Source organism: Meles meles, chromosome 6, assembly GCF_922984935.1.
Source record: "Meles meles chromosome 6, mMelMel3.1 paternal haplotype, whole genome shotgun sequence".
Taxonomy (NCBI): domain Eukaryota; kingdom Metazoa; phylum Chordata; class Mammalia; order Carnivora; family Mustelidae; genus Meles; species Meles meles.
This window is the reverse complement of record NC_060071.1, coordinates 6,769,110-6,794,453: the sequence shown is the minus strand read 5'-3', so window position 1 is coordinate 6,794,453 and position 25,344 is coordinate 6,769,110. Positions and strand designations below refer to the sequence as shown.

Sequence of the window (25,344 nt, the reverse complement as noted above, 5' to 3'; positions counted from 1 at the left end):
CCAGGCTCCAGCCCTTCCGAGCACATTTACAATCTGCGTTGTCAAAGAGCACCTGAAAGATGAAAGATTAGCGATGGTCACATCAGTGAGGTCACATTTTTGGGTGACTTCATCTTAAAATTGCTTGTGTTTCTAATGAAAGGGCCATAATTTAATTCAGTTGGAAAGAGGCTCATCATCGTCCGTGTGCCTTGCCCTTCTTAAAGCAATTACTTCCAGTTTCCAAGAATTTATGACCAACCCCTTGCCATATTGTCAGGGCTCTACCGTGTCCTTTAAAAAGCGAAAAGGCGTTTGCCACCACTGACGCTGTCGCCGGAGTTAGACCCAACACCTGTAGAGGGGGCGATGGGCTCCTGCTCTGAGCAAACCTGTCCCATCGCTGTCACCCCACCTTCTAGTCCTTCCCAGACTAGGATCTAGGGTCCATCTCTGTCCACCAATCATCCTTAGCTTCACTTAAACTCGTTTATTAAACCAAACTTACTCTATAGGACTTGCCGGGGATCAGATCCGTTCTGTGGTCCTTCTCAGTACGTGGTCCTTCTCAACTGGGCTGAAAATTGGCCCAAAATATCCAGAAGCAGGAAATGGACCTTCTTTTCTTTTTTTTTTTTTTAAAGATTTTATTTATTTATTTGATAGACAGAGATCACAAGTAGACAGCGAGGCAGGCAGAGAGGGAGGAAGGGAAGCAGGCTCCCCGCTGAGCAGAGAGCCTGATGCGGGGCTCGATCCCAGGACCTTAGGATCATGACTTGAGCCGAAGGCAGAGGCTTTAACCCACTGAGCCACCCAGGTGCCCGTGGACCTTATTTTCTAGAAAATCTCACATTTCTAAGCGTGGCTACCTTTTATCGGCTTCTCACGTTCTGTTTGACCCTGTAAATTCAGTGGTTACCAATTTCGATCCCACACCATTCTTTTTCTCTGCCCGCTGCCCGGCACATCTCCCTTCATTATGACAGATAGTGCACCGTAGGACAGTATCTACTTTAAAAAAAAAAAATTTAAGGGGGGGAGCCTGGAGTGACCCAGAGATCAAGAGCGGAGCCCGAAGCAGGAGTTAATGCTCAACAGACAGAGCCACCCAGACGCCCCAGAACAGTACCCACTTTATGGGTGGAGTATAGTTAAGACAGGATCATGGACAGAATTTTCTAGAGGTCAAGTTGTGGGAGAACTGCCTCCAGGCAGCTGCGGGGCCGAGAGCTGACCGCAGTCTACATGTCGTCCTCGTCAGAAGCGCATGTACAGGAAGTCCCGTCCTCCTCCACAGCCTGGAGAATAACTTCCCTTCAGGCGGGGTCTGTGGGGGGCACAGGCCTTCAGATCACAATCTACTAGGTGGCAGAGTATTTACTCAAGAAGGAATTTTCTGGGGTTTCTAAAGAAGATCTTGTGGATTTCTAAAGAAATATCTTTTTTTTTTTTTAAAGATTTTATTTATTTATCTGACAGAGACCACAAGTAGGCAGAGAGGCAGGCAGAGAGAGAGGAGGAAGTAGGCTCCCTGCTGAGCAGAGAGCCCATTGCGGGGCTCGATCCCAGGACCCTGAGATCATGACCCGAGCCGAAGGCAGAGGCTTTAACCCACTGAGCCACCCAGGCGCCCTCTAAAGAAATTTCTAAATTTCTAAAGAAATCTCATGGATCTTCCCCTCCACGAGATCCTAGGAAACGAAGCTTTTACTGCTACAGAAAGCTCTAATCCTTGACGGATGGATATTTGGTGTGATTGGATGCGATGCCCCCACCACCCCCGCCCTGCTGTGGTCACCCCAGACGACTGTCCACCAGGGCCGTGTGCTGCTCAGAGCTGTTCCTCTGCCCAAGGTGGCCGCCTGCACTGCGGGTCGCCATGAGTCACGGAAATGAGTCAGCCCTGGTGGCAGGTTTGGAACCACCCTAAAACTGGCCCTTGTCAGTTTCTAATCATGGAGTGAGGGCTCTCGGTCAGCCTGGGTGCACGGCATCACGCCAGACAGCTTCCCTTCGGAGGTAGCCATTAAAAGAGGCCTTCACCCAGAGCACTGGGAAACGTTGCCTGGAGGTCAGTGGTCGATCCAGAACCATCTGTGGCCTCCTGGGACGGAAGAGATCCATGAGAAGCAGCAGCTCACCTATTTCTCCCCCTTTCTGCCTGCGCCTAATGCCATTGCTGCAACCAACCTGACATGTCTGTGACTTGTAGCACCAGATTCTCCTGCTGGCAAGACCCCGAACTGGTGTTTGGGGCCGGATCACAGAAGCTTGAACACCAATTCCTTACTAATGTGAACTGAGAAACTGTATATGTTTCTTTTTAATTTGAAATCTGCCAAACCACAGCAGTTGGGACTTTTCCTTCCTTGGCATTTCTAAAGGAAGATTCCTCTCAGTGACTAGTAGACATATATATATATATATATATATTTTCTTTTTTTTTTTTAAAGATTTATTTTTTATAGAGACCACAAGTGGGCAGAGAGGCAGGCAGAGAGAGAGGGGGAAGCAGGCTCCCTGCCAAGCAGAGAGCCCGATGCGGGTCTTGATCCCAGGACCCTGGGCTCATGACCTGAGCTGAAGGCAGAGGCTTTAACCCACTGAGCCACCCAGGCGCCCTACATATATTTTTAATCTATAGTTACCTGCTCTTCCAATCTGTTCACCGTGTGGAGATCACACTCATCCCCCCTCATGCACACATAATCCTTTTTCTCATATTTCCGCTTTCCGTGTCCATCAAAATCCTATCCATCCCCCAAGGCCGCTCCACGTGCTGCCTCTTCCAGAACTCTCTAGCCCTTACCTTGCGCTGTGCCTGTGGCTCCCACCTGAGGACAGGAAGGTACGTGATGTCTTCCCATGTGTGTATCTCCCATCAGGCCAACTCTGTGAGGCTTCTGGAAAACAACTATCTTAAAATTTTCTCCATTCTCTACGGACACTATGGCACACGTTGAGTGCACACGATTGCGGGGAGGTGGTTTTGGTAGGAACCCGTGTGCTGGAGTGTCAGAACGAGCAATTCAGTTAAATGCTCAAGGAGTTTAGAGAAAGAGGGAGACGGTACTGAGGAGGCTTGGATGTTGAGGTTTTGAATGACCCTGGGAGATGAGTTGGTTTGGATGAGTGGGGCAACATGAGAGAAGGTAGAGAGGTCAGTGTGAGCAGAAGCCAAAAGCATCGATCATTTAAACAAGCACTCTGGTGGAAAACCGACTTGGCTCTCTGGGCCAGCACTTTTCTTTCTTCCCTGTCAGCCTTCCAGCCAGCCTGCTTGGTAATGATTTGGCCCACCCACTCGCCCTCTAGAAAATGACAATGACTTGTCAATGACTGGTTGGCCCTGACCCCACAGCCATTCTGTTCCTCCCCCACGGCCTCCAGATCCATGGATCTTCCTTTGGCTGGACTCCGACCATCCCTCTTGTGATTCCTAAAGATCTTCTCGGTGTTCTTTGTGTGGCCTTTGGACCTGCCACTCTGTCTGGCTTTTGCTCTCTGTGCCCTTGATCTTGTTTGCTTATGTACTCTGGCCCCATCACCAGCTTGGTCTCCATAGCAGCTTCCTGCCAGCTCCTTGCCAAGGCCCTATGTCATGATGTGGTGTGACAAGAGCTGTCTGATTATAGCCGAGAGCCCTGGGTCTTCGGGGGAGAAAGAGGTCAGATCACACGGGGGCTCACATTTCCAGGAAGGAGGAGTTTGGATGTGATCCCATGAGCACTTGTGGCATTAGGAAAGAATGGGAGGCAGTAGGTGTGGCGGATAATGGAACGCCCATGGGTGTTGGCAAAGAGGACTGACTCACAGACAATGTGAAGGCTACAAAGCGGCTGAGAGAATAGGCTGATGAGCAGGAACAGAGAAGTCACAGGGAAGCTGCCTTCTGAGGGGAAGTGGTTTAGTTTCGGGCACTCTGTGGCATGTGCAGGCGGGCAGGCGTGAATGTGGCGGCAGAGCTCAGGTGTGACTGAAGGCCAGACACGCAGGTTCCAGATCAGCCGCCACCCCCGGAGAGCAGAGGGAGACTGAGGACTGGTGGCTACGGCAGGGTAGGGTGGGAGGAAGAGCTGGTGAGGCTTCAAAGGGCAACCAGGAACCTTGAGCGTCACAGAAGCCAGAGAGGGAAGGCATCGGGCACAAAAAGTCAGGAAGGGCGAGGGGGAGGGGGAAGTTAGCTACCCAGAGTCCTGGCTCTGCCCCCCACTGGCGGGGTCTCTACGTCTTCACTTGTAAAATGGGGGTCATAGCACTTCATAGGTTTGGGGTGAGGATAAGGAGAGACATGATTTATAGCATGCTTAGCATGCGTAAGACTTCCGCAAGCATAGCTGTTATTATCGGAGCTGTTTTTACTTATTTTTTAAAGACATTTATTTTAGAGAGAGAGAGAGTACATGATCATGAACAGGGTGGGGGGCAGAAGGGGAGAGAGAATCCTCAAGCAGACATCCCCCTGAGCACAGAGCCCAACGTGGGGCTCGATCCCAGTACCCCGATATCATGACTGGAGCCGAGATCAAGCATCGGACTCTTCACCGACTGAGCCACCCAGCCCTTCTGGAGCTATTTTTATACTCATAGTATCAGCTTGAACACTGGTGAGATTATCATGGATAAGTGGGTACAGGATATGCCAAGGTAATTTTCGCAAGAGGAAACATGAGGGGGGTGGGGCGGAATGGCAACAAAAGCCACCGCCTCCTGAGCTGAATGTCCTCAGTCTGCCTCTCCTCCCCATTCCATCGCTTCTGCCTTCATCCATCGTTTGGACTGACGTGTGGCCACGCCTCTGCTTGCTGCCCCTTCTAGTTCACCTTGCAGGCCACTAAGCTGCCCTCTGATGTACAAATATGATGGTGCCATAGCCCAGCTTTAAGCTGTCTGTAGGTAGGTCCAGCATCAGCCTGCCTTCTCCTCGCACCTTGTGTTCTAAACACATCAGGTCCCCCTACATTTCTCTTCTGGGTCTCACACTTGCCAATTCTCCCGGGGATCCTTCCACACATTTGTGCAGCCTCCGTATCTGAGAGCACACAGCCTCTCTTGGAGGAAGGCTCCCTGGGTGTCCCCCTGCACACCTAGAGCCAGCGCTTCTCCTCTCTGTTGTCTCGCAGCATCCGGGACTTCCATCGCAGAAGCACATTCGTTTGCATTAAGATTCTCTATTAGTCTGTATCCCATGATAAATTGTGAAATAAGTTACTGTTCACAACCACGAAAGTGACAAATACTATCATTACCTGGATGGCTACTATCCTGTAGTCGTGAGGCTCCGTGATTTCGGTATGTTTCCTTTTATCTTCAGATGAAACAATGGGTGAATGGGTGTCGTTATTCCTCACCCCACCTCCACGCTCTGGTTTTTAACTAATAAGTCAGTGTGACTCAGGAAGGTGAGCTGACCAGAGTCACAGAGTGTCAGAACTGAGACTGGTCCCTGGTCTCCTGGACCCCGAAGGCTCTGTTCTTTTGCCTGTACCTTGGGTCCTCACTGCTCCATGTACTATCTGACACGTAGCAGGTGTTCCATAAATGTTTACCGAGTGCATACATGAACACACGATCTTAAATAAAGGATTAAAATGTTGACCCCATTATTACAAATTTAACCTGGAGAAATCATTGAAACCCAGAGAAAGCTAAAAGTCTTATTAGAAATGGTGGATTGAACATGTGTTGGTGTTCACACTAACCCAGTCCCCACTAAAGTGACACTAAATGGTAAAAAGGCACAAATTCTCAAAAATGTAGAGAACGGGACAGGAGATAGGAGCAACTGGGTGGAGAGCAGACGAATGAGCAGAAACTAACTTAGAAGACTGGAAAGAGCGGGAACCCACACCTGCAGAGTGAGAACCTGTAAGAACGGGGCTGAGTTGAAAGGTCTGGAACTAGAGGCTCCAGGTGCGTCTGAGGATGGGGTGTGAAACATCTGCAAACGTGTGGATTGGCAGAAAGTCCCCCGGGCTCCTCCCTTCCCCCCCGCAGCCAGGTGACGGCTCTGCCTCCACCCTGACAGGTGAAGAATGAGAGTGAGACACCAGGGCCATAGAGTCTGCGCATGGAAGGCCCCAGCCATGACCAGGTGCCCCAAGGAGACAGGAGAGAAACTGGGGAAACTGGCTGGCCTAGGAGGAAAGTCCCAGAGACACTGTCATTTGAGGGCCCTCTAACAGAGAGGCCGGAACCCACAGATGGACAGATCTGCCTGGGGTGCCAGCTGGCTGTGCGTTTGCTTCTTAGCGCCCCGCCCTGCAGTAGGAGCAGACAACCAAGAGTCCCTGGCCATAGGAGGAAAAGCCTTGTACATGAAAGACAGATCAAAGGCAAGCAGAAGAAAGAAAGTGGAGGAAACACAGTGAAATGAGCCAAAGTAAAGAAAGAAGTCCCGTAATGAGCATACTTGGGGACAAGAGAAGGCACACATCCGTGTGGCAAGAAGAGACTAAAATCGGAACATTCTGAGAACAGGAAGAGATTTTTGGAGCACAGATGAAGAAGGTCGATAGAGGGGTTCAAAGATACAATTGAGGATCTCTTCCAGAAAGTAGAATAAATAGACAAAGGATGGAAAGTGGAAGAGAAATCAGAGGATCGGTCCTAAGAAATCTAATACCCAAATAACGGTAGTTCCGGAAAGAGGCTGGAAAAGCGGAAGGGAAGAAATTATCAGACAGGTATCCCCTCGTTGGCCCATGAGTGTAGGGCCTGAAACTCCAGACTGAAAGAACTTCCAAATCCTAGTGCAGGGAATGAGACAGACCCGGTGGAGGAGCTTGATGACCTCTTGGAACCCTGGCAAGAAAGCAAGATCGCAAAGCTCACAGGGCGCAAGGAGATGGACGGCACATGAGGGTCAGGTGTCAGAATGACCCCAGATGTCAACCGCAGACCGGAAGTCGGATGACAGGGAAGCAAGGCCTTCAAAATCCTGAGGTAAAAATGGATTCTAACTCAGAATTCTGTACCGGCCAAACTCACCGTAGTGTGAGGATAAAATAAAGGCATTTTCAGACATGGAGATTTGGTCTCAAATCTTTGGATTTGGAGCTTTCTTTTTGTTTTTGTTTTTTTCCCAATTCATTTTTTCTCTTTGGAGCTTTCTTTTTGTTTTTGTTTTTTTCCCGATTCATTTTTTCTCAAGAAGCTAGCGAAAGCCAGCCGGCCTCACCAAAGAAAAGAAGGCAGCCAAGGGAAGAGCGGCCACAGGGCCCAAGATGTAGGAAGGGGACGAGGGGCCTCGCAAGATGGAGGGAGGGCTCCCCAAATGGGGTGTCTCCAGGAGAAAGCGAAACCAGTGATGGCCTGATGCCTTTGTGCAGAAACACAGTGTCGCTCAGAGTTTGGAAATAAGGCGGCAGTTGTTACGCTCAGCTCATGAAGGAATGCCAAAAGTGATAACCTGGGGGAAATAAAGAGCTTTAAAAAAAAAAAGGCTACAGTACATGACTTAGTTGTGACTAGTGTTTACATAGTCATATGACCTCTGAAAATTAACGTAACCAGAGGTAGTGTTGTAACAAGGTTGAAAAGAGTGCAGGAGGAGCACCCAGAGAGAGAGTGAATTCTGGGTGTGGAAGAAAGCCAACACACCGCCTCCACAGTGGCAAATGTAGCAGGCGACACAGAAATTGGCGTGGAAGAGCCAGCAGGCCAAGCATGGCCTCTAGAAGTATGGAGACAAGTATGGGGTGACAGGGACCATAACGACTTGGAAAGAGTTGTCTCTCAGAAGCAGGAATTGGGAACAGAGACAGGTGAGGAGGCGCTTCGTTGAACTCTGGACACACATGTGAGCAGAAGTGAAAGAAAATTGAGAAAGGAAAAAGTGAAATATGGGAAGAAACTCCCCCAGCATTGTTTCTGGTAGTAGACATTGGCCACAGACGCGTCCCACACCAGAGGCAGCGGCCATGCGATGCTTGGGCGCGGATGACAGCGGTCAGGTCAGACACACCATGGGCTTCAACGGCAGGGCCTACTACTTACTAGATCTTTGGACACTTGGTTTCCTAGTTTGTAAATGGAGGAGGGGTGGTTCCCAACAGTAAGAGTTGCTATAAGGGGCAAGTCAGATTATGTCATGTGCCCATAGAAGGTGTTGCACAGATATTTGTTCCCTAACCTGTAGCTGATAAGCAGGACAGAATTGTGTGTGGTCATCTAGAACTTAGGACAACCGTGCAAATGAGAAAACAGGGAGTAAGTGAGGGGGGAAAGCAGAAGACAAATTATGTATATTATTAGTATAACTATGTTAAATACTCCGTATTCAAATAGATATCAGTAAAAAGGAAACAAAAATGAAAATAGTTTCTTGAGGGTTGTGAGGATTTGGACGAATTTTATTTGATTCCTACTAGCTGTTTCAAATTGATACGAAATCAAATCAGGAGGCCTCCGAACATACTTTTGGTCCTTCATAGTTTTGAAAGTCGTGTGTGGCTCATTGCCAGTTACAAGTAAAAACAGTGACACCAGCTGCTCGCTGCCTTTTGAGTCTGTCCTTTGCGTGCAGAGAGAGAGACTTTGCTTTCGTAGAACTTTCTAGAACAGGCCCAACTGTCTTGTCGTGAGGACAAGAATGAAGGTTTGGTGCCTGAGCCGCGGCAAGTCTTCACAAGGGCGGAGTGAGTGACTGTTTGAGGAAATATTTTTCTGCCTTCTCATGCCATAGGCGAGGGCAGCCGTTTCAACACAGCTGAACCACGGCCACCAACAGTGGCTTCTTTCAGCTCTTTGGAACCATGTTCTTCTCACAGAAAGCTCCAGAACAGCTGCATCATTTCCTTCTTTTTACTCTCAGCTCAGGGCTCAGCTTGCTCAAGAGGCAGCAGCTGTTTCCGGGAGGTTCCCCGAGCAGCAGAGTGTGTAACCTTGTTCTCTTCTGCCGTGTTGTCCTCGCCGTCGGTGGGCTCCCACGCACGTCGGTGTAAAGTTATGCCTTCAACCAGTGTTCCCAGTTTCGCAGTTTTCCCATGCAAAAACAGCACTTACGCACACATACACACTCACAGGCTGCCTTTCCTTTTATTGCACGGAGTAGCAGACTGTACTCATACTGGTGTGCACCTCGCTATTACTGTTCACGGAATACCACTGCGGGACCCTTCCACACTAACGCCACGGACGTCTCGGCTGCTTGGGATTCCACAGTGGGGAGCCCTTTGTTTCATCCATCTGCTCACGGAGGTTTCTCTTGTCTCTAACTGTTGACTTTCACACCACTGTAATGTAATTGTGCTCTTGTGTTATGCACACGTGCCCGCGTAGAATAAACTAGAAGCGTCTCTCGCCCCCCCACGCTTTGCCAACAGAAGGGGGTCTCCTACTTTTTTCATATGCCAATCTGGTAGGTGAAAAAGATTTTACTGATGTGACTCTTATTTGTATTTCCTCTTATGAAAGAGGCCGGGCATCTTTTCAACGTTTAAGAAATTTTTTAGTTTCCATTTCTCTTACCTGCCTATTGGGAGCCACCTCCCATTTTCCTGATGGTCACTGGGCTTTTTCCCAGTCACCTGGGAGAGTTCTTTATGTGCTGGGGAAATGAGCCTTTTGTGGTATGACTTGCAAATATTTGTTCTCAGTTTGTCCTCTGTCTTTTGATTTTGCCCATGGTAGCTATCATGCTGATTTAAAAAAAAAAAAATGTTTGCATAGTCAAATTTTTTATTGTTTCTTTTGGCTTCGGGGATTTCTGTTTTTCTCAGCAAGGCCTTCCTCATATGATTGTTTTTTTTTTAGTTCCACCCTTTTCTAGCACGTAGATGGTACCATTCTCTGTTTTGAAATGCTCGACCCCTCTGGAATGTATCCTGGCGTGAGGTGTGGCTGCAACTTAATTTTTTCATCAATGGCTACCCTTTACCCAACACCCTCTGTTGAACAATCCGTCTTTACCCCATTTACTGAAATGCCACCTTTTTCGCCTACTAAATTTCTTGGATGTATTTAGGCACATTTCCAGTCTGTTCCATTCTGTTGATAATCCTGAATATATACCATTCGCAGATTTGTAGTTTTTAAATATGTTTTGCTACAGGCAGTGAGAGTGCGGCTAATCCCCCCTCGCCACTCTGCTTTTTCAGGATTTCCTTGGCAGTTATAGCCCATTCAGTTTTTCATATGAACTTTAGAATGCTTGTTTGATTCCAAATATGTCTTTTTTTTTTTTTTTTTACTGTGTATCTGTTAGACTTATAGATAATTCAGAGAGAATTAACATGTTTGTAGTGCTGAGTTTTCTAATGCTAGTTGGTTTGTTCCAGTCTCTCCAGAGCCCGAAGGAGCGTTATACAATTTCCTTCTCACCTTCTCGTGACCGTGAGCTCCCTGGGAACAGGAACGGAGTCCGGTTTTTAACGTGGCTTTTTAGTAATGATATCAGTAATTACTGACAAAAGAAACATTTTTTAATTAAATCTTTTAAGAATCCCTCTTTTTTCCAGCGTCACGGATTGCCCTTTCATGAATTATTTTCTGCACATGAAGGAGAAACAAGACACGTGTCTGATGTGGCATGCCAACATTTTAACTCTTAGACGTCATTTCTCGATTCCCGGGTTTCTAAAGGGCATCCCACGTGGATCTTCCAGTAACTTCACATTGACAGAGTCCCGGTGTCCCGCACCGGGAACAGTAGCAAACGCAGTGGGACTTTTCGGCTTCCGTCTTCGGTCCTGCCCAGGCTAGTCACAGATTTTGGGTGGCCTTGGGCTGAGAAGCAGACAAAAGGCAATTGTGGATTGGGCAAGGAGCAGCGGGTGACAGGGGAGGGGTCCCTGTGGGGGAGACGGGGACAAAACAGCAGTGTTCCGTGGGCTGTGCATCAGCAAATGCCCTGTTCGGTCAACACGAGCAGGTTTTCCAAATCCATAATTTAGCAACAGGAAGGGTGAGGCCGAGAAGGAGTGGGTTCTGGGCAAAGTGTGGGCGAGCCGAGCGAGTTTGCCTTCCAGTCTCCTACTGGCCCTTGAAGGGACTAGCTCTTTCCTGGACGGAGCCTCCTAATAAGCTAGCAGCCTAGGATAGCACTGTCAAGACCAGGTTGAGACAGACAGGAAAGAGGATGGAGCTTTCATCTGGACGGGTGTGGCCAGTCCTAAAAGCTGTTGTTGGAGCAGAAAGATAGTGAGATCCGATGCATTTAGCACGTGAATACAACTCTGAGGATTTCTAACTGCTTTTCTTTGAACTTGAAAACTGTGTTTATTTTTCCTTGAAGCAAAAATATGTGGTTTCTTTTTAAGTGGCTTTTTTGTCACTTCTGTGCCCCTCTGTCTAACAGTCCCGTTTCTATAGCTCGCACAGGATACAGGGTGGGTCACCGCGGCCTGGTCGCCTCTGTCCCACTATTTAGAAACCAGTTTCAGGAACAGAAGATGGTTTCTCTCTAGTTTGCTCAGGCCACTTTTGGTCATTTCAGGCAGAAAGAAACCCTCTCTGCTCTGGAATTTTCCTGGGCTTCATCCTGCAGTTCAGGAATAGAACATCGAGTAACGACAGTGAAAATGTAATGTGTGACAGCTGTGAAGAAGTATTTGCCTCCAGTGGGGGAAAAGGCTGTGTGCAAAGCAGATTTCTGATGAGCCTATTAATGGGTGTTTGGGAAGCTGAGTATGCCACTTGCCACTTTGAGATGAAAGGCTCGAAGCCAATGACAAAGTCCTTTCCCTGCCTCCCCAGCAGGACTGGGTGGGGGGGAGGGTGCGTGTTCTGTTCCACGTCTGGAGAAGGCCGAGGCCCGGTGGGGTGGGCGCACACAGACCTGCTGGCTTCCGGGCAGCCAGGCTGGATGAGGGGAGAGAGACCACAGAGAGAACCATAGGGGTCTGTGGGGGTGGGCAGCAGGAGGTCCCGGGCTCAAGGTTTGTGGAGGGGAAGGATCCAGGGTAAGTATCTATAAAGTGTCCCCCTGACCTCTCAAAGGTTCTACACCTTCCCTGCTTTCTTACCTCCCCGTGGGCACACAAACATGTACACACGCACACACACACACACACACACACACACAGAGGAAGTCCTAGAGCTCAGTTTTCAGACTTCTGGGGCTGCCACAAAGCTTTGCTTCCTGTGTGCACACCCTCCACCACCACCTCTAGCACCGATCCTTGTCCTAATTAATTTATTCTCCCTCATTAATGTAGGATAAAAATGCTTCCCCAAATCAGAGAGCCCTCACCTTTCCACAGCACCCCACGTCCTCTCTCCTGGGTCTTGTTATCTTTGAGGAGATACGATTTTATTAACATTCTGGCCTTGTATTAGAAATAATCAAACATGAATATTCAAAGTAGTTACCTTCCAAGTGGATCTCCTGCACAAAAATCTTTACTAATATTAGGGACCCATTTACAATTGTGAAAAACATGTAAAATCAAAGAAATGGTTTTTTGTTTAATGTATGCGAAGAAAACCAAAGAGAAGTTCCAACAAATTCAATTCTCAGTTCGGAAGAACATGAGTTAATGCAACAGTCAGACAAATGATCAGATTGGAAAAACCAGGCGCAAAGATGTCTGTTACTTTAGCCTCTGGTTGAGGGAGTTGACGTGTCTTGACTGGGGCCCGGTGAGAAAGGCTCTGACCCCTGTCCCCCAATCCTGACCTTGTGACGCAAGGCAAGTCAAGGCTCTGTTTCCCTCATCTGTACAATGGGGGCGATGTCCTCACTTGGAGCTGTTGTGCGGACTCGGTGAGAGACAGGACTTGTTCAGTCTTTGACACAGAGATTGGATGCTCAGAAATGTCCCTGCTCTCTGAGGACCTTAGATTCCCTGACTTAAATCAGATGGCTATAACAGAATGCCATAAAACTGGTAACTTAATCAACACACAGTTATTTTTCACTGCTGTCAAAGCTGGCGGGCCCAAGAGCAGGTGCCGGCAGATTCGGTGTCTGGTGAGAGTCATCTTCCTGATTTGCAGATGGCCGCCTTCTCCCCGTGGCCTCACGTGGCAGAGAGGGAGAGTTCTGGTCTCTCCCCGTCTTCTTATAGGAACACGAGTCTAATCTTGGGGCTCCACTCTCATGACCTTGTCTACACCTACTTACCTCCCAGAGGCGTCGCCTCCACATACTGTCACGTCGCAGGGCAGGGCGTCAACATGTGAAGATCGAGGGGCACAGACATCCAGTCCTCAACACTCACCATCATGCACTGAGTTAAATGGGTACTTCTGAGCCACGTGACTACGCCCCCCATCCGATCTCCCCATTCTGCCTTTCGGACCCCACTGCCCACTCTTGTCTGTGTATTTCTCACGTGATTCCACCCCCGTGAACCCTGAAGGGCAGGTGCTATATCTTATTAATCTCTGAATTCGATTGACTCAGTCTTGAAGAGCCAAAAGAACATATGGGCCAAGGCAGGCCGTCCCAACAACAGGTCTTTGGTTGGTCCCAGACGCCAGCCTCGAGGCCTTTCTGGGCCATGTTGTTACTCTCAAAACAAATTTCTTGGTCAGAGTAAAGGTCATCTTTCTGCTCAGAGGACAGATACCTTTCTTGAAATGGAAAATTTGTTTATCTGCACGTGTGCTCTGAGCGGAGTGGAGGGGCTCTTGAGATGGGCATTCGCTGTGGCAACTGAGGAAGGGTCCTGAGTGCACGTTTTCTGAACAGTCCCCACGCCTGCCTTGCTCCCTGGCTGGTGCTGGGCACAAAGCCAGCCAAGGACACTATCGGCCACCCCAAAGCGAGGTTCCCACGACAGTGTAACGCCTCTGCTTTTTGCCCTGTCACTGAAGTGTCCCTTTGGTTTGGGTTTACAAAAGGAGAGGGAGGCATGAGGGGCAGAGTACAAAATGGCGGCCCCCTGTCTGCAGAGTGAGCGGCCTGCGCAGGGAACAAAGTCGAGGCCTCTGGACGGGTGAGGCTTCCAATCAAGTGCTGTGTTCACGACTGCTAACAATTTAAACTCACAAACGCTTGAGAAGAGGGGCACTCATTTTGTCAGGTGACCTTTTAACCTCAGCAGTAAGTTCTAGACGGATAGCCAAGGTGGCTGTGGATGCCCCGTGGAATCGTGCGGATAGATTGCTCGTGTTGAGTTCCTTCTTCTGCCTAATACTCTTGAATTTAGGCAGGGTGTAAATTAAAGAGAAACGCCTTAGTACTTTTTTTTTAAAGATTTTATTTATTTATTTGACAGAGATCACAAGCAGGCAGAGAGTCAGGCGGGTGGCGGGGGGAAGCAGGCTTCCTGCAAACAGGGAGCCCGATGCAGGGCTCGATCCCAGGACCCTGGGATCATGACCCAACCTGAAGGCAGAGGCTTTAACCCACTGAGCCACCCAGGCGGCCCTACTTTTTTTTTTTTTTTTAATGTTACAGTAATTCCCTGATTTTCTTTCTAGTACATAGTGGAGGTGCACCCTGTGTACTTTTCATATATGCAGATTCAACTCTGTACACCAAGGAGGGGAGAAACGTGCGCGCACACACACGTGCACACACGCACACACTCCTGCACTACTGCATTCGTGCCGGGCCCTCAGCGCGCCTCGCCACTCAGCTAAGCCCGAGCCCCCGTCAGCCTGTGTGCCTCTGTGTGAGAGGGAACATCTTGCTGCCTCCTCGCATTTAAAGACGTGGTTCTTTGTTCCATGGCACGGCCCTCACCTCAAGCCCCCCATGCCATCTGTGCCTAGTGCAGCCCAGTCACCTGCCCAGCCCTGGGGGAGAGCCGCCTGAGCCCACTTACAGAGATAGTGTGTTCCTTTCTCAGGGCGATTGGACTCTAGTTGATAGTTTCACCTTTTAACTGGAGGACCAAGCTGTAGGTGAGATGTGACCACACCACACCACACTGCCGTGGAGGACGGGGACACTCCCGAATGGTCCCCTTCACCGTGACCGTTGTTGTCCTGTACTTGCGGGAGCCCCAGAACTGGGTGTGAGTGTTTGTCCTTTCTCCTGTTTATTGTCAGCTTCCGGCTTAGAAACCCTTGTTCGCTGTTTCTCAATAAGCAGATCTATACTGGGAGTAAATACCAGAGCTCGGGGCGCCTGGATGGCTCAGTCGGTTCAGCGTCCGACTTTTGGTTTCGGCTCAGGTCATGATCTTGGGGCCCTGGGATGGAGGCCCACGTCGGGCTCCACGCTCAGCACAGAGCCTGCTTGTCTCTCTCCTTCTCCCTCTCCTCCTCCCCTTGCTCTCTCTCTCTCTCTCTCTCAAATAAATAAAATCTAAAACAACAACAACAAAAAACATGTTGTTGAAAAGCCCCTGGCTGGCAGTGGCCTTAAAAATGGACAACACCAAAATGTGCATATGTTAATTGGATGTATTTTTAAAGCCAGAGGCTGGCTGTTGACTATTGGAGATACAAGCAGTCCTATTTGCATTGGTTCTAGAAAACTCCAGTATTTTTAAAGGATGACTAATGGAGCCATAGGAGCCTCTATAATGACAACATCTGCTTGTCCTCCTCGTGTCTATCTTATCATCCAACTAAGCACGGTGGACACAGTGGGCAAGGACCGGGGTGAAGTCTTAATTCTGCCTTTGTTTAGCATAGTGACCGGGGCCACACGATTAACCCTCTGATCTCTGGGTCCCCATGATAAAATGAGGCTAACAACATCTGCCATTTCACAAACTTTAATCAAAGACAAATAAGATCATAGACAAAAAGAACTTTGAAAAATCGTGAAGTGTTACAGGTAAAGAAAATGGCAGTTTAATTTCTCACACTCCGTGTTCAAAGAAGGAGGTCAATATATTCGTGGTGACAGGACCTCAATTACTACCTCAGACGTCCCTGACTTCTGTTCAAGGGCGTGAGGGAACGTCCTTCATGTGCCTCCCGGGCGCCCCCCCCCCCGCCCCCGTCCCTAAGGGAGAGGTCCGCGTTTCACTCCAGGTGAGGTTTCTGAGCTGTAGTAAGATTCCAGTGGCCTTGGCCTTCACCTGTATCTCAATCGTGCAGATAATTAGAGCACGGTTACTCTTCCCTTGCATTCCCTTCATCTCCGGGAAACCAGGAGCCCCCTTGTTTCCTTCTTAATAGAGTAAAAGCAGGACTCCTCAGGTGACACCGCCCTGGAGATCCACAGCAAGTGGCCCGCCCAGCCACCCCTGCACAGACCCCGAGTGGCCCTGCATTATTGACCTTACCCCCCACCCGGCTCCTTACTCTTCAGCTCGTACCATCTTCTTTGCTAGTCCCGAGTCTCTTGCCTTAGTTGGCCTGGAAAGGAGGAACAGTCAGGAAGAGAGTGTGAGCTGATTTCCAACCACCTGCACTCCCACCAGGAAAAGTCAGGAGGGTCTGAACCCAAGGACATTTAAAATACAAATATTTTCATCAAAGTTAGGCTAATATTAAATCGTTTCAGAGAATATTTTCTGGAACAAATCCTCCTGAGGCAATTCGATTCCATGATGATTTTTTTTAACATGTTGTACTTAAATTTTATCTTATCAGGTTTGTTTTCCATTTAAATTTTTCTACAAAGCTTGGAATCAGGATTTTGTCCGTATTATAGGTTACGGACTATAGCTTCGCTATAGCAAGTTCTCTCATGCTGTTATTTCCAAGTCTCATTCTATGGGTGAAATTTTGCAAGTCTAAATGCTTTTATGAAAACTGGACTCTAAGATTTTTTTGAAGACTGGATTCTTTTGTCAAATTTTAGACAGTACTAAATTATACCACATGCAGTTGACTGTTGCCCATTTTATTCTGATTCGATCCCTTCTACCGATAATAGCCATTGTGAAGTGAAGTGAATAAGACTGGTTATATGTATTTATTAATCAACAAATTCATTTTTTAAATTGTGATAAATATTAAAAGTAGAGATGGAAGTAGAGACAGAGTAGAAGGAAATGGCCTCGAGTCAAAATAGGAGGGGTGTTCTGGGCAGCTTAGTCAGTGAAGCATCTGCCTTCGGCTCAGGTCATGATCCCAGAGTCCTGGGATCCAGCCCCGCATTGGGCTCTCTGCTCAGCAGGGAGCCTGCTTCTCCCACCCCCTGCTCGTGCTCTCTCTCTCTAATAAATAAATTTATTTATTTTTAAAAAATAGTAGGGATGTGGGGCGCCTGGGTGGCTCAGTGGGTTAAAGCCTCTGCCTTCAGCTCAGGTCATGATCCCAGGGTCCTGGGATCGAGCCCCACATCAGGCTTTCTGCTCCACAGGGAGCCTGCTTCCTCCTCTCTCTCTGCCTAGTTGTGATTTCTCTCTGTCAAAGAAATAAAATGTTAAAAAAAAATAGTAGGGATGTTCATTATCGCTAGGAAGGCTATAAAAAAAAAAGACAGAAAAGTAACAAAGGTTGGTGAGGATATAGAAAGCTTAGAACCCTCGTGTCTTGCTGGTGGCAATGTAAACTTGTACAGCCACTACAGAAAAAAAGTTTGAAGGTTGCACAAAAAGCTACACATAGAATGACCATATGACCCAGAAATTCTTCTGCTCCTAAATATACCCTAAAGAACTGAAAACAGGAGTTCAGGGGCACCTGGGTGGCTCAGTGGGTTAAGCCGCTGCCTTCAGCTCAGGTCATGATCTCAGGGTCCTGGGATCGAGTCCCGCATCGGGCTCTCTGCTCAGCAGCGAGCCTGCTTCCCTCTCTCTCTCTCTGCCTGCCTCTCTGTCTACTTGTAATTTCTCTCTGTCAAATAAATAAATAAAATCTTTAAAAAAAAAAAAAGAAAACAGGAGTTCAAAGAAAACTTGTATAGAAATGTGCACAGCAGAACTGTTCACAAGAGCCAACAGGTGGTAACAGCCTGGTGTCCGTCAGGTAAGGGATGGCTACAGAAAATGTGGTTGGTATATGCCTACGATGAAATATTATTCGGCCATAGAAAGGAATGAAGTTCTTCTCCAGTTTACCACATGGATGAACCTCAAAAACTTTGTGCTAAGTGAAAAATCACAAGATTAAAAAGTCACATACTCAACTATTCCATTTATGTAAAATATCCATTATATGTAATTCCACAGAAGCAGAAAACAGATGAGTGGTTGCCTGGGTCAGGAGGGAGGGGAGAACGAGGAGTGACAGCTTAACACATACAAGGTCTCCTGTGGGAGCGATGAAATGTTCTGGAACCAGACAGAGGCGATGATTGTGCGGTATTGTGAATGTACCAAATGCCAGGGAACCGGGCGCTTTCGAAAGGTTAATTTCATGGTATGTCAATTTTGCCTCAAAAAAATAGTGGGGCAAAGGGATGGGTCACACGAAACGTGCTACTTTAAGACCAGTAAAGATCATTGACCAGGAGTCATAAAAACTCTACTTTTCTAGATTTCTCCTTTAAAGAAACAGCACAAACTCTTGGATGTGATGAAGTCTGCTTTCAGAAAGATGAGTGGGCGAGAAAAAAGACCACTTGAGCCAGCGAGCTGCCTGTTTCTAATCTACAGCGCGTTATAGCAAGTTCTTCAAAGTAAATACATTTGGGAATTATGGGAAATGCTGAGTTGGGAACAACGTTGGGAACAAGGACAGAAAGAGGAGACTTCGGAGGGATTAGATGGGAACATGCCGGTTTGAAGAAGGCTGTGGGATATCAGGGGCACTGAAGCAGCCTCTTAAAGCAAAGATGGGTCCAGCCCCAGACCCTGTGGGGAGCATATGTCGCTTTCTGGCTGCCCAGCGTCCTTTCTTTTTCTCCAAAGGGACACAAATTTCCTCTTGGGGAAGTCTTCTCCCATTGCACACAGGAAATAAATCAAGGTGCTCTGCCCCTCAAAATTCCCTCCTTTGAGACACCCCATTCCTGGGGCATTGCCCCTGGGGGTGCTGCAGGCTGTGTAGACAGCACATTCATACAGCAGCCCCACTTTCTGTCCTAGAGCCTACCTCCTTCAAGCTTGGTCCTCTAGCCTCTTGTCTACTTGGGGAGCACCCCAGCACTGTACCTTCTTAAATGCATTGGGGTTGGGTTGTGTTACATTAATCCTAGCATCTTGTCTGAAACCAACATAAAATTTTAGCCGAGGAGGAGCTGCTGCTGGGCTTCTGGCTCGCTGAAAGGGACCTGCGTGCGGGGAATGGGGGTGGGGGGCACAGTCTCAGATGACATATGTGTGCCAGCCCTGTGCCAGTTGGCTAGAGGGCAGCTGGAGAGACTCCAAGGGAATGACAGCTAGGTCTGCATCCGATTGCTATAAAGTAGTTTGACGTCAACCAAAGAACCCAGGTCCCATAAGAAAGAAGTGGTTGGTCACTCACAGATTGATGGCAAAGATAAGCATTAGTCAACTTTTTTTTTTATCCCCGGCTCTTTTGTAAACAGCCCAGCAGCCATCTGTCCTTGCTGACGTGAACTCCATCTGCCCGAACGCAGTGTGTGTGTGTATATGGAGGGCCACGGGTAGGAGGGGGTTCCTGATTTTCGCCTGTGGGCTTTCCCTTTGGGTGATTCTCTTAGTAGAGCCTGGTGTTGTGTACAGATCGGTTCAGAAGATCAGGACACGCCGGCCTCTCTATTTTGTTGTGGTTTAGCTTCTTTCTTAGTAACATTTGTTTATTTACAACGAGCATTTATTAGTCACTGGCCACAGCACAACATTGGACAGACGAGCTTATGTGTTAGCATAGAAGACATTGCCTCTGCCTTCAGGGAGCTCGGAGTAAAACATGCCCAGATGCTCACTCTAAGAATAGCTTTTTTAAAAATGTAGAAATGCATGCAAATTAGTGTAGTAAAAACCGAGTATTGCAACGTGAAGCAAGCTATAAAGTTTTACTGTAGGACATAAATGCTTGAGAAATAGAGAGATACAGCATATTTTTTTAATGGGACAAGTAAAAATTGTAAAGATGTCCATTTTCCCCAAGGTGTGTTAACAATAAGAAATCCCCAAATTTTCATGGAACAAGCTAATCCTGTAATTCACCTGGAAAACAAAACGCTGAAAATCTGCCAAGAAAATTTTGGAAAGGAAAAGTGAAAGCCCACACTAGCAACTCTCAAAATAGTCCCTAAAGCTATATTCATTAAGGCAGAGTCATATTGGCACAAGAATAGACACACAGATCAATGAATCAGAAAAGAAAATATAGAAAAATATCTAAATGTTTCATTGGGAACGTGGTATATATTAAAGATGACAGTTAAAATCAGTAGGGAAAGGATGAACCATTTATAGTATAAAGTTAATTAGTTAACTGTCAGGAAAAAATGAATTAGATCTTTAGTTTGCGTCATTTACAAAAATGAGTAGATTTAAGGGTAATACATTTTTTAAAAACTACAGGCATAATAGAAGGAAATACTGAGGAATGGATTTAAAGTCATGTGCTCAAATACCTCTTTTTAAAACAATATGTAAACCGCAAAGGTTTTAGTAAAAAAAACCTAACAAATTTGGGGCACCAGGTTGGTTCAGTCGGAGGAGCGTGTGACTCTTGATCTCAGGGTCATGAGTTCGAGCCCCAGGCTGGGTGGAGAGATGACTTTTAAAAAAAATTTTTTTTAAAGAAAAGAAAAGTAACAAATTTAACCACAAAATATGAAAGTTACGTAAGATAAAATTAAAACATGCAACAAACTAGGAGAAAGCCTTTACAACATATAATAGAAAATGACACGGTGGAGGGGTGATAAGAACAGCACCTATGAATCAATTGGAAAAAGATAAAAAATATAACAGGAAAATGGACCAAGGGTACACACCATTTACATAAGAGAAACAGGAATGACTGGGAAACATGAATCAGAAAGATGCCAATTCAAATAAGAAAAGTGTTTTCCATAAACAAATTCTGGTACACTGAAAGTAAATTTTAAAAATAAATTTAAAAAATTAATTAGTTAATTTTTTAAAAAAGAAAGCAAAAAAAAAAAAAGAAACATATTTTCCACGGATTGGGTCCATCTTAAGAAACACATATTGAAGTTAAATACCCATTTTTTGCCCATCAAGATGGCCGAAATGAGACAGATTGACAGTGCTAATTATTGATGAGGGTGAGGAAGACAGGTACTTCCGTGCAAAATTTGCAAATGTAAATTGGTCCATCTGTTTTGGAAGACAGTTTGGTGGTGCTCAGAATTTAAAACACACTCCGCTCCGTTCTGTGTCTCTAGCCTCCTCGGGGCTGCCTCTCCTCACCAGGTAGTCAGGCCCCTGCTCCCTCAGAGCAGGGCACCAGGCTTCCAAGGAGGTAAAGGCAGAAGCCAGGCTTCTCTCTGAAGGGCCAGAGTAAAGCATCTTCCTCCATGGACACTTTCTAGCATCTCTTAAGTGCATGCATGTTTATATAAATTTCAAAAGATTCCGCTGGTTTTTTTTTTTAAGATTTTATTTATTCATTTGACAGAGATCACAAGTAGGCAGAGAGGCAGAGACAGAGGGGGAAGTAGGCTCCCTGCTGAGCAGAGAGCCCAATGCGGGGCTCGATCCCAGGACCCTGAGATCATGACACGAGCCGAAGGCAGAGGCTTAACCCACTGAGCCACCCAGGTGCCCCAGCTCCACTGTTTTGATCCGTGTTTCCTCCTTGACCCCAACCATGTAACTAGTTACACCCATTCTGGTTTTTTCTTTTTAAATTTTTTCATGTGACCTGTGGGTAAATTATACAAACATGAAAACACACAACAACACTTCGCCACAGTGTATGCGGTCTAAAAATTCGATTTGGTAAATGGTGGTGTGGTGGCGGTGTGATGTTCATTGAAAACAGCGTTTTATCGGAAGGTGGTGGTGTCATTAAATTAAAGATTGTGAAACGCCCACTGTGCACAACTGACTGTGCACACTGGTTCACACTGAAGTGAGGAAGGCCCCCAGCGATCCTGAGGCGGTCGCTTTTTCCCACGCGCACACGTGCACACACACGGACACCCGCACACGTACACACGTGCGTACGCCGGATTTTCTCTGAGAATGGTGCTGGGGGGCCTGGAAAGAGGACAGGAACCAAACAGCAATCATGCTGCAGGCCAACTCACATTATTAGGGTGCATGTTTTTTCCGTGCCTTCCCAGCTCTACTCTGTGGGTCTGCTCCCCTTTGTGCTCAGTGTGTGGAGCGCCCTGGGGATACACACAAAGCTGGACGAGCCTGGCTCCTGCAGCTGGTGGGGAAGAATGAGCTTGAAAAGAGCCCTCATGTCAGTCAGGCCCCCAGGGTCCCAGGACGGAGCTGGGCACAGGGTGCTTTGCCAGGGGAGGGGGCACAGAGAAGGGGCAGCTCCCCCAGCAGCCTGATTGGAAGTGAATCTTGAAAGACAGATAGTAGCTGTGGAACAGAAAAATTGGGTGTGCAGGGAGAAAAGGGGAATATTCCAGGCAGAAGTAACAGCTTGAGCAAAGGCTCTTGGGATAAAAACAGCACAGCGGGGAGCACGCCTCTTCGGCGTGGAGACAGGCCAGTGGCTCCGGCTTATCCGAACTTACACAGAAAGATGTAAGCAGGCAGGGCATGGCGGGCCTCCTAGGGCAACTTAGGACCCATGCAGTGGAGGGGGACAGCCGGGCTCATGTGGTTGGTTTTCCCTCCATTGGCAGGTGGAGGCCGGAGTAAGTGGGGACGAGAATAGGGACTAGAGGCCACCTCAGAGAGGTGACATGACCCGGAATCAGGGCAGCATCAGGAGGATCACACATTCCATCATTATATGGGAAGCCTGGGACCAGCCAAGAGAAGATTTTATTTTATTCTTTTGCCATTTTCTGAAATTCTATTGTATTCTGAACAAGATCAGGAGATACGTATATGAAATTTAATTCATATTTCTTTTGTCCTATTTAACCTCAGCACGTTTCTATTTTTAATTTATCCTGTAAACAGAATTATCTCTGAATTTTCCTCTGGGTGCAACCAGGAATTTGGTTTCCTGGATCACTTCCCTCCCCGTGTTCATAATTTATCGTCTGAAACCCCTTATAAATGCTGTAGCTAAATCTTGTGCGATACTGAGTTGCCCAGCTGATGGGCTTGCTTTTGTTGCTGTCATAATCCACTCATCTCTCATAAACGCTTCTATCTGCTTCTCGAATGCCATGGCCTCGGGACTGAGATTTATACCTGTGGTGTCACGCTGGCAAATGGCTTCATGTCCTAAGGTCTTAAAATAATCTTGCCTCTCCTCCCCACCACACAGAGGAAGTTTGTTCTGGAACTGGCTTGCTTAAGATGATACCTTCACTTCTCTTAAATTTGTGGAGACTTAATGAATTAGTTTAAAAAAAAAAAGAAAGAAAAAGGTAAGTCTGGTTTAATTTAAAGGGGGTTTTTAGGATCAACGGGTATGATGGAAATGATAGGGCTGAATTGGGAAATGGGTTAAGGTGAGCCCTTAAGAAATTGCTCACCACAGAGCACCAGGGTGGCTTAGTCACTTAAGCTTCCAACTCTTGATTTCGGCTCAGGTCATGATCTCAAGGTCCTGGGATCGAGCCCTACGTCGGGCTCCCCACTCAGCAGGGAATCTGCTTCCTCCCTCTCCGTCTGTCTCTCCCCCTGCTCGCGTACTTTCTCTCTAAAAATAAATCTTTATGTCATTACCATGTCTCATGTTCTGTGACTCCAGTTTACATAGAACCCAGATCTCGGCCAACCACCAGGCCTGGGCTCAAGGCTGGGCAAGAGAAATCAGTGGCAGTTTCAGGAAATGGGACCGTCCCACGCCGGAACTGCGAAGTATCATCATTTCTTAGTTGTAACAGAGTACCCTCTTTTCCCAGTAATTAACTAGTTGGGTATTTTTGCGTTTACTCCCAGGGACCAGGGTCACTCCGCGTTTTCACGAAGGACGGTGGTTAGGGTGGTGTCATGACTTGCTTAGGCTTACAAGCCTTTATCTTTCACTTAAACTGACAAATCTTTACACTGCTCTGCCCTTCCAGCACATTCTCTGGAGCATACAGTGTACACCCCCCGACAGTTGCACGAGGCACTCATAGACTCTTGGGAGAGCAGCGGGTTTGGTTAACGGGGTATCCGCGGTAGCTGGGGCCAGTCTTGTTGGGGGAAGACAAAGAAGTGAGCATTTACTGAGTGTGGGCCGTGTGCTGGGTATTTTATATACGTTAGCTCCTCTGATAATGAGGCTAGCTCTGCGATGTAGCATGTGTTCAAAATGTATTAGTTGCTTTTCTTTTTCATCTGCGTTACAGAAATAACTCATATCGAATTACTTAACACTATAAATTTGAAATCCTGTCTGTGTAAGCATGTGCCAGTGATTTCTAAAGCTGATCTGATACAGAATGTATCAGTCAATGGGGAAAGGGCGCCAAGCCTGGCATGGATGTAAGGTACAGAAAATCCCATATTCACGCTTCCTATACAGAACTTGTCAGGAAAAGAACTTAAATAGGTTGAAAGACGTTTGCTCGAAGTTTTTTTCCATGCACTGTTCAAGGAGTGTGGCAGAAATTGAGCTCTCCTCCTCTGCTTTCTTAGATACATTCCACCGTTGATCTGGGGGAAAAGTGGACACATCCAGACAGCCTTGTACGGGAAGATGGGAAGGGTGAGGTCGCCACACCCCTACGGGCACCGCAAGTTCATCACCATGTCCGACGGAGCCACTTCGACCTTCGACCTCTTCGAGCCCTTGGCGGAGCACTGTGTTGGAGGTGAGCTAGCGCAGGCCTGCGATGGGGCCATTGCCCGGAATGGGAACACTGGGCAGTGAGGGAGCACGGTGTACGCGCTCGTCCCGCCAACTCAGCATCATGCCAGGGGCTGGGAGGAAGCCCACTGCGGCCCATCACCCAGGGGCAGCCCGCAAGGATTTGTGCTATCCGGTGCTTGCTGGACAACACGTTGGGCCCCTCAGACAACAACACTGGACGCAGTTGTTAGTCCTCCTGTGAGATACAGAAGCTCGGTGTAAGGGGCTATGGGAGACCGTGGCGCCGACAGCAATAGAAGCCAGACTCTTCTAAGAGCTGGGTAGGTCCTGTTCTTTCAGTTAAGCCTTGCAGCAACCCCGAGAGGTAGGTGCCTTGTTGTCCCGACTCTACTGATGAGAGAAACTAAAGCTCAGAGATGCGTCATAGGCCGGTCTGGTTTGTTGGATAATAGCAGATGGCTCGCAGACACCCTCTGCTTAGGTTGCCGTGGACAAAAAGACACATTCGGGTCCATTTATGCGGGGCTCTGGGATACCTGTCCGTCAGAAACCTCTTGATCACTGCCGCTGCTGGAAGCCAGCGGTTGCTCTGTGCGGCCCGCCTAGTAAGCAGCCGTTACAAAGAGCTTCGCCGGAGGACTCACGAGTGAGTGGAGTTAGGATGCCAGCTGCCTCCCACTGCCCCTCCTAGAGGAGGACGTGTCTTCTCAGTTCCGTAGTATGCAAGGGACCTAGGTCTGGGGGGTTTTTTGGGCTTTTTTATTTTGTAAAGATTTTATCTATTTATTTATTCAG

At 47.6% G+C, this 25,344-nt stretch overlaps 1 protein-coding gene across 1 annotated transcript in view; it reads left to right on the top strand.

Annotated features, from left to right (window-relative positions):
- ABHD2 (abhydrolase domain containing 2, acylglycerol lipase) overlaps positions 1 to 25,344 on the top strand; it is a 99,652-nt gene that overhangs the window by 35,754 nt on the left and 38,554 nt on the right. Inside the window, exon 4 of the mRNA XM_046010126.1 lies at positions 24,375 to 24,550. Within this exon, the coding sequence (XP_045866082.1) occupies positions 24,375 to 24,550 (176 nt within the window). The remainder of the gene's footprint in view (positions 1 to 24,374; positions 24,551 to 25,344) is intronic.